At 48.4% G+C, this 9,374-nt stretch overlaps 2 protein-coding genes across 2 annotated transcripts; one reads left to right on the forward strand and one right to left on the reverse strand.

Annotated features, from left to right (window-relative positions):
* Window positions 1–1,172: 1,172 nt before the first annotated feature.
* Window positions 1,173–4,879, forward strand: LOC101773718 (LRR receptor-like serine/threonine-protein kinase FLS2). Its single transcript, XM_004974837.2, has one exon. The coding sequence runs from the start codon at window positions 1,173–1,175 to the stop codon at window positions 4,059–4,061; it is 2,889 nt and encodes a 962-aa protein (XP_004974894.1). The 3' UTR covers window positions 4,062–4,879.
* Window positions 4,880–5,212: 333 nt separating this feature from the next.
* LOC101753720 lies at window positions 5,213–6,344 on the reverse strand. Its single transcript, XM_014805405.2, has 4 exons — window positions 5,994–6,344; window positions 5,657–5,896; window positions 5,370–5,568; window positions 5,213–5,284 (listed from the first exon to the last, which is right to left on the reverse strand). Exons 1-3 carry the CDS (start codon window positions 6,072–6,074, stop codon window positions 5,413–5,415), a joined length of 477 nt encoding a protein of 158 aa, XP_014660891.1. The 5' UTR covers window positions 6,075–6,344; the 3' UTR covers window positions 5,213–5,284; window positions 5,370–5,412.
* Window positions 6,345–9,374: the final 3,030 nt, after the last annotated feature.

Raw genomic sequence — 9,374 nt, forward strand, 5'->3', positions numbered from 1 at the left:
CTGCACTCAGGTCGTCCATGCTCTAGCTTCGCCGGATCCCACCACCGCCGGATCCCGCCACCACCGCTCCATCCGCGCTGCTACATCCTGTCGCGTCGAGCCCGCTAGCCACCGCCGCTCCATGCCCTGATGGCCGCCGCCGCCGCTCCTCGCCTCAGGCACGAGGTGAGGGGCGAGCGGAGGGGGAGGAGAGGGAAGGGAGGGGAGGGAGGGGGTCGGCAGCGGAGGGAGTGAGAGGGCTAGCGGGATAAGGAGAGACAGGGAGGAGAGAAGTGGGACTAGGGAAGAAAAAGGGAGAAGTGGTGGAGGGAGGGAGAGGGAGCGCGGACGTCAAGCGTGCTTAACTGGATTTGAGAAAGATTTCAGTTCCGGTCAGACCGATAGTCGGTACTAATGGGTGGCCTTTAGTACTGGTTGGAGCTCCCAACCGGTACTAAAGGGGGTCACGGAGGGCTCCTGGGGAACTAGCTATTAGACCCGGTACTGAGCATTAGTACCAGATCAAAAACCAACCGGTACTGAGGGCTTGGACCAATGCTCAGTTTTCCAGTAGTGCTTTCACCCAAATCCTTGCAGGTCACACCCTTGATGGGGCACGGAGCACCAGGTCCTCCCTTGGGCTTGAGCTAGGCCGTCTGCATTCACGAGCTTCTTCGCCAACACTTTGTCGATCGCATGTGGATCAGCATATCGCACCCTGACTGATTCCATCGCACCAATTTGAATGCCCTTCTTCTCCGCCGCTGACAGCTTCATTCGCTCCATCATCCCCTCCATCACCTCCATCTTTCCCTACACACCTCGCACGACTAGGGTTTAAGACGACTAGAAAATCTAGGCTGGGCTCCATAACGGAGAGATCAAACGTGGACACGAACATAGGATGGGACATGGTCTCACAACCAGATCCCTGTGTGGGAGCCGATCAGGAACAAAGACGAGGAAGGAAGCCAGAGATTGGATTGTAAACCCTAATCGCGCACTAAACCCCGAGTCGCCAAGGAACCCTAGGCACCGAGGACTGGAAATGTATATTCCAGAAGTCTACAGTTGATAGAAACTGGGAGCAAAGAGCCGAAGACTAGAGGTCCAAGTCTTCAGCTGCTCGGGCTTCATTTTCCATAAAAAATAAAAGCATGCAGCTGCCAAGAGAATTCTTTTCCCCGACAATCATGGGGCTTGTGCAGAAAGTGCTAACAGCACTGGCCCTTTGGTGCCTGATTACCAACACTAGGGAGATAGCGGCTTGCATCACAGAAGAGAGAGATGCTTTGGTTGCCTTCAACACCAGTCTCAACGATCCTGATGGGAGGTTAAGTTCATGGCGCGGCGATAACTGTTGCAACTGGAGTGGTGTCAGATGCAGCAAGAAGACCGGCCATGTCGTCCAGCTGGATCTTGGTGAATACACTCTCCAAGGTGAGATCAATCCATCTTTGGCTGGTTTGACAAATTTGGTGTACCTCAACCTCAGCCAAAACGACTTTGGCGGGGTGAGTATCCCAGAATTCATAGGCTCCTTCACGATGTTGAGGTATCTTGATCTTTCGGGTGCCCATTTTGCCGGCCCAGTCCCTCCTCAGCTTGGTAATTTATCAAGGCTCCAATATCTTGACCTATCTGGTTCTCACATGGTAACTGTCGATAACTTCCATTGGGTTTCAAAGCTCACTTCCCTGAGGTATCTTGACCTCAGTTGGTTATATCTTGCTGCCTCCTTGGACTGGCTGCAGGCTGTGAATATGCTTCCTTTACTGCAAGTGCTTCTCTTGAATGATGCAAGCCTTCCTGCCACCAACCTCAATTGTTTTCCTCAGGTCAACTTCACAACCCTTAAAATACTTGATCTCAAGAGTAATACTAATCTGAATTCTTCCTTTCCAAGTTGGATTTGGAATCTATCTTCCCTTTCAGAGTTGGATCTATCTAGCTGTGGGCTTTCAGGTGAGATTCCCGATGAGCTAGGAAAACTGACATCACTTAAGTCTCTTGCACTAGCAGATAATAAGTTGAAAGGAGGGATACCACGATCAGCAAGTAGGTTGTGCAAGTTAGTAAACCTCCATTTGTCTAGAAACCTTTTGTCAGGAGATATCACAAAAACAGCGAAGAGTCTGTTACACTGCATGAAGGGGCTGCAAATCCTTGACCTTGCTGACAACAAGTTAAAAGGAAATCTATCTGGTTGGCTTGAGCAAATAGTAAGCTTAAGAGTTCTTGATCTCAGTAAGAACTCACTATCTGGAGCTGTTCCAGCTAGCATTGGGAATATATCGAACCTGACATACTTGGATATTTCCTTCAATTCCTTCAAAGGCACAATATCAGAACTCCACTTTCTCAATTTATCAAGATTGGATACTTTAGTTTTATCATCGAATTCCTTGAAGATTATGATGAATCACAGATGGGTGCCACCCTTTCAGCTCCGAGAAGTAGGAATGCATTCTTGCTTGGTTGGGCCACAATTTCCAACTTGGATGCAATCGCAAACTAGAATTGAGAAGATTGATGTAGGCAGTACAGGCATCAGTGGCGTGTTACCTGATTGGATCTGGAACTTCTCTTCATCACTTACAAGCTTAAATGTCTCAAGAAACAATATAACTGGGAAATTGCCTGCAAGTTTGGAGCAATTGAAAATGCTGACAACTCTGAGCATGAGGTACAATCAACTTGAGGGAAGCATTCCTGATTTGCCAACTGGTATTCAACTGTTGGATCTGTCGCACAATTACTTGTCTGGATCATTGCCACAGAACGTTGGAGGCAGAGAATTGTATTACCTGCTACTCTCGCATAATTTTCTTAGTGGAGTAATACCAACAAATCTATGTAAAACGGTATCAATGGAAGTTATTGATCTATCAAACAACAATCTTTCAGGGGAGCTTCCGAATTGTTGGAAAAAAAACTCAAACCTGTATACCATAGATTTTTCTAGCAATAATTTCTGGGGAGAAATACCATCTACCATAGGTTCTCTAAGTTCCCTCGTTACACTGCATATCAGCAAGAATAACTTATCTGGGACATTGCCCACCTCGTTGCAGTCATGCAACAGGCTAATGTTGCTTGATCTTGGAGAGAATAATTTGTGCGGAAACATACCAAAATGGATAGGTGATGGTCTACATACTCTAATATTTCTGAGTTTACGTTCTAATCAGTTTTCTGGTGAAATACCTGAAGAGCTATCTCAACTTCATGCTCTGCAAATTTTGGATTTTGGTAACAACAAACTATCTGGCCCTGTAACACATTTCCTGGGAAATTTAACGGCCTTGCACTTGGGCAGCCCAGTATGGGATGGATCACCTTTTGTTGAATTCATGGTTTATGGTGTTGGGGGTGCTTACTTTTCTGTGTACACGGATACATTAGAAGCAGCATTCAAATATTATGACATTTTCAGCATTGATCTCTCAACAAATCAATTTACTGGTGACATTCCAAGTGAAATAGGATCCCTATCTGCATTAATAAACTTGAATCTGTCAAGGAATTACATCAAAGGAAGTATTCCTGAAGAACTGGGAAGAATCACAGAATTAGAGTCACTTGATCTCTCATGGAACAATCTATCTGGTTCAATTCCTCAGGGCTTGGCGTTGCTGACAACGTTGGGAGAGCTGAATTTATCCTACAATGATCTCTCAGGAAAGATACCTTCAGGATTTCAATTAGATACTTTCGGAGGAGATTCGTACTTGGGAAATGTAAATCTTTGTGGGGCTCCACTATCAAGAATTTGTTTGCCCAATGGCAGCAAGCATCGGCACCGTAAACTTCATCAACATTTTGATATGGTGACATACCTATGTATGTTGCTGGGGTTTGCATCTGGATTCTCCATAGTTCTCGTCATCCTCATATCCAGTGCAGCTGCAAGGAAGGCCTACTTTGAGTTCACCGACAACATACTCAACAAGTTGCACACTGAAGCTGATCTGAAACTCCATTTCAACAGAGCGTTAGCAGGAAGAAACCTGTCCATGCCAACCGAAAGTCAGAACTCTCTTACTTGCTACCACTTCGAAGGACCTCCTTCTCCCTCGTAGAGGAGCATTTAATAGTATAAACAAATCGGATTAGGCATGTACTAATTTAGTTAAATACTAGATAATAGCCCGTGCGTTGCTACAGCAAAATCAATAGTATTTTTAAACAGAATATGCTACTGTAATAAATTTCCCAGTTATATTGTTTCTCAAACGGAAGTATTCTAGAGGAGAATGACAAGGTTCAGATATGAAAATTGAAATAGATCAGAAGACCACTAAATCGCATCTGGCATGTTCTCATAACAAAGTAACTAAAGAGGTGCCAAAGCTTTACATGTTTCTATCTATACTACAATTCCACAAAAGATGTATGAAAATAAAGGAGGATGAAACTTGCAAAAGTGTAGGGCAAAAACTTGATAAACAACTACCCCACGTAGATCATACTTGAACTACCATGCAAATGGCAACATCATGATTTGTAGTTTACAAACATCTTTTTTCCACAATTCATTCGCAGGGTCAACCTCAAAATTAATATGCCAGCTTCGTATCAGATTTCTTCATAATTGTTTATATAAAATTTTGATAGCCCCTCACATAATGCAAGGCTACACTGCTGAATGATACAGGACATTAAGCTATTTAGATATGACACAATAAATTTGATTGTGAATGAGAATCAGAAATAAAGTAAGTCAACATACGTACAAGCATTAACCAAATGGTTCTTCCTAATATCACCACGATGATTCAGAAAGGCAACGCATTTCTGTTGGCCTCTGAGGCTGCAACGGTGCACGCCGCAGTTACAAACCTCAAAAAATCTCCTCGGCAATTCTTCTTTACAGTGAGGGCAGCAGTTACAATCAGGCCTGAAGTTCATTTGGTTAAGTATCTTTAGGATCAGTCACCTGCAAGTTTGTGCTGGCCGTTCCATCCTGAAACGTGTTGGTAGCCTGAGACACAGCCAGGTCAAGCGGGTTCAGGCTGCAGTTGTTCTCCAAGCTGTTCGGAACCAACGAGCGGAAGATGTCTCCTTGATCGCTAAATGGAAATCCTGAGCTGGAACTTTCAAGGGAGAAGACTGAACTCTCTAAAGGTCCACAGGCTTGGAACATCTGAATTTTTGCAGCGGCCATGTAAGTAGCTAGTCATTTGGTGAGCCATCACAAGACATGTTCAGAAGGGGGAAGTTTTAAACTTACATCTTTATGCAGGAGGGTAGGCAGGTTACTGAAGTCAAGTGAATTCACAGTTGCAAGCTTCATAGAGAGGAACTGAAACCACAAAACAGCAAATTTGTTCACAATTCTGATAGCTGCACCGGTTGGCATCAATCGATTCAAACAGGCCTGCACTTACCTCGACTTGCTGTTGCAGCGACTGCACGTAGTTTATGATTTCATCAAGCATGAGTGCCTTGCCAATCCACCAAAACAAACAACATTTTAACAAAAGAATTCAGTATCCTTGTGGCTATTGTCTGTCGACTACTGTAGTTGTCTTCCCAACTCATTCTGAAATCACCAATTAGCTGATCCTCTCTCTTCTCACCTATTGTCTATTGAATACACAAGACGAGTCAACATGCTGTAATCGAATTCGACAAGCTGGAAGGGAGCACGGCAGTGAAATGATGGGAATTTTACCCTCTCTGTGAGGGTGTGAGTAGCCTGCCCTCTCCTGCACGGGCATGGACATAGACGTAGTCCTTGGGGGCTCCACCGGCTTGGCATTCTTCCCCTTCCCCGGGGCTTCTGCCTGCCGTCCTCGATGGAGCTGTCGCTCCCGGCCTGCTCCGACTTGGGCTTCACGGGGCTCTCCTCCTCCTTCTCCTCGGCACCCTCTGTCTTGCACCTCTTGGCATCCGGATCCTTCTGCTCCCCAGCCTGAACACAGAGAATTTGGACGCAAATTCCAGCGTTAGCGACGCGAAACGCGGAACAGGAGTGAGCCGGGCAGCAATTCGAGCAAAGCGAAGCTCACCAGGGCAGAGGACTCCTTGCTTTTTTTGCCTTTGGCCGTCGCGGGTGCCTTCCTCTTCTTGGCATTGGCGCCCCTCATCATGGACGCCGGGTCGGACACCGACGAGAACTCGCCGTTGCTCACGGCGGGCGCCGGCGGCAGCAGTCCGAAGAGGCCGGCTGCGGCGGCACCGGCAAAGCGCTGTCCGCTGCTGGACAGCCGCGCCGCGCACTCCGGCGAACCTCGGGTCGCCGCAGAACCTCTCGAGGCGATGGCCAGATTAGGAGGAGGGGCGCGCGGCTGGAAAAAAATGGAAAAGGGAGAGGCGTGCGAGACTGCGGGGCCGGTCGGATCGGGGCCGGAGCGTGGAGGGTCCTCTTACCAAGGTACTCCATCCGCCCGGTTCAGGCGGGCTGCATCCACGCCACTTGGAGGAGCTGCACCGCTGAGGAATGACGCCCCGCCGTCCAGCTCCCCACCAGCTCAACCATACCACCGTCCACTCGTTGACCGAGACGGCCGTCGGGAGGAGAGATGGTCCATCCATCCTGCCCTGTGGCCTTCGCCTCGCACGGCCACCGCCTGCACTGCGAGCAGCCGCAGATCAGGGGCGACCTGCTGCGATGGAAGCGGACCCAAAGGGGGGAGCGGATTGGGACATTCGTGGGGGGTGGGGCAAGCGCGGGCTGGAAATGTCAGCTACAAGTTTAAAACCACGACCCATCTGACTTCTGTACTGCTATAGTATAATCACAATGTAAATCTGGCGCGAAATTCGTAAGCGTAACTCCAGATGCTAGGTGTGCTTGCCTGCAACAGGAAAGATGATGGCGTGGGTACCTGTTCCGGAGGAGGAAGCGGCGAGGTCCACACCCTCAGATGCGCCGTCGCCCACCCGGCCGGGGCCGAGATACTCCGATGCGGAGGAACCCTCTTCCCGGCCGGCTGGGCGGCCGTTACGCTCGCCATTTCGCCCGCCGGCGGCGCGGACGGAAGCTCCGCAGCCGCGGCAATGGGCACCTGACGGTAGTGGTGGCGGGAGAAGAATCCCCGCGCGTTGCGGCGTTGTCTCCACTCTCCAACGAGGCCCTCACCATCAGCCGCCGCCGTCACGCACACTGGCCGCGCTCGCGCACTCGGCGCCAAGGTACAAAGCGGGCTATAGCGGCGCTTTAGCGGCGCTATTGCGTTTTTTGGGTGCGCCGCGATGATACTGCGATTCTTGCCGATATTGCCGCTAAGTGCGGTATTGCGGCATTTAGCGGCGCTAAAACGCGTTGCGACGGTAGAGACCCATTCATCTTCTGTCAAATTTCCAATCCAGCAATGATTAAAATAGCTGCTGGGTGTAGAAACCTATCCCTCGCCATTCACGAGCCACCAACGAAACATTCGTCGTCGGCGGCGGCGGCGGCGGCGGCTGCTGCTGCTGCTTCACCTGAGCACAGTGGATGCGTCACATGAGCCTAGGACCTGCACCTTCTTGCCTCCTGCAACTGAGAGAGTGCGACATGTTTCTCCCTAGGCTGCGGCAAGCTGCTGGGTGTCAGGCAATTACTACTCATCCACTGCCTTCTTCCTCTAATTTCCGGTGTCCTGCTTCCTCTCATGTTGTGACTTCATGTGAAATTAGTCCGTTTCATCATTTGTGGGACCGTTTGGTTACTTTTGCTTATTTTTAGCACGTGTCAAATCGAATGTTTAGATACTAATTAGAAGTATTAAATGTAGACTATTTACAAAACTCATTACATAAGTGGAGGCTAAACGGCGAGACGAATCTATTAAGCCTAATTAATCCATCATTAGCAAATTTTTACTATAGCAACATATTATCAAATCATGGACTAATTAGGTTTAATAGATTCGTCTCGCCGTTTAGCCGCCACTTATATAATAGGTTTTATAAAATAGTCTACGTTTAATACTTCTAATTAGTATCTAAACACGGGTGCTAAAAATAAGCAAAGAAACCAAACCAGGCCGTAGTCTGCTTAGTGATTACTGTTCACTAATTTAAGGGTCTGTTCGCTTCAGCTTATAAGCTGGCTGAAAAGCTGAAACGGCTGATTTGTTATGAGAGAAAAATACTATTTGGTGATTAATAAGTCAACCAGCTGAAACGGCTGATTTGTTGTGAGAGAAAAATACTGTTTGGTGATTAATAAGTCGACTGATAAGCTGAAGCGATCTGACCTCCCATATGTGAATGTGCCGACTAGTCAGTACTACAACTTGCGAACTGTTATGGTCTTATTCGCTTAAACAAGTGCAATGGTCTTATGGAATATCAGCTGCAAATCGTCAAAATTACTGATGTCATGGACTATATTATGCTTTTTTTTTTTGCAAAACGCTAAATTGGTGTAGCGCCGCTGAGCTATAGCGCCCATAGCGTTTTTCCCGAACTTCCGCTGAGTTCCATAGCCCGTGATTTCTTACCTTGCTCGGCGCGCTCCACTTCGTCTCCACCTCCAGTGCCTGGCGCGTGCGCGCTCCTCTTCTTGGCGCTCAGCACGCACGAACGCCATCCCGACCGCCGGTGAGCGCCGACGGCGGTGGGAAGCACAGCGGCCGTGGCGAGCGGCACCTGGTTGGGGTGACGTCCGGTCCGGGGGTGGACGGTATTTCGTTTACCGTCCGGGGTGAAGGGCATCGCGACCGTTGAATCCAAAATAAGCCGCTGAGATTCGATCTGACGAAGGAGGCAGGGAGTGTTATATGGGCCAATACCAATAGGCGGCCCAGTCATCTCAGCCCACTCTACGGCGGCGACGGCCGGCGCTGCGCCCGACGTCGTCGGAGCCTTGTGCTCCGGTACTGGTACGTGTTGCTCCGCCACCTCCGGCGCTCGTCGGGATCCTTCTCCTCCCGTCGCCTACCGGCGACCGCACCGTTGCGTTGTTCAAAGCCGACGGAGTAAAGATGAGCTTGAGCTCGACATCAGGAAGAGGTGATGATCAGATCTCTCATACATGTTGACACTTCACACTTGGCAAGCTCTGTTGTCAGGAACCAATCGCAAAAAACTACCGCCAGGAAAAAAAACAACTGCACAAATGGCAGATGGTGAACCACGAGCTTCTGGATTTCTCAGCACGCCGATGGACATTCATCCATCAGTAAGCAAATATTTCAGTTTTTACTTTCAACAAAAAAAGGGCGGGAACTCCAGCGACAAGCTGTTCATATCACCTGGTTCACTTTATTCATACCATTTGGCAGTGACATTCCATCTGATCAAAAATGGCAGGTAAAGTATTTTAGATAGAGGAAAATGTTCCAGGGCAGGTAAAGTACGAACTGCACAACCTGCCGATTCGATGAAAACAAAACTACAAACCAAAATACAGTAATAAGGTTTGTGCTTGACTATGCAGTATAAGTGTATAACCAGATATA

This window comes from Setaria italica, chromosome VI (assembly GCF_000263155.2).
Source record: "Setaria italica strain Yugu1 chromosome VI, Setaria_italica_v2.0, whole genome shotgun sequence".
NCBI classification, from domain to species: domain Eukaryota; kingdom Viridiplantae; phylum Streptophyta; class Magnoliopsida; order Poales; family Poaceae; genus Setaria; species Setaria italica.

Excerpts from the sequence above, each read along its gene's own strand:
- LOC101773718 (XM_004974837.2), top strand. The coding sequence starts at position 1,173 with ATGGGGCTTGTGCAGAAAGTGCTAACAGCACTGGCCCTTTGGTGCCTG.
- LOC101753720 (XM_014805405.2), bottom strand. The coding sequence starts at position 6,074 with ATGATGAGGGGCGCCAATGCCAAGAAGAGGAAGGCACCCGCGACGGCC. Across the intron at positions 5,897-5,993 it reads GCAAGGAGTCCTCTGCCCTG|GCTGGGGAGCAGAAGGATCC; the intron begins GTGAGCTTCGCT and ends CTCTGTGTTCAG. Across the intron at positions 5,569-5,656 it reads CTCACACCCTCACAGAGAGG|ACAATAGGTGAGAAGAGAGA; the intron begins GTAAAATTCCCA and ends TGTATTCAATAG.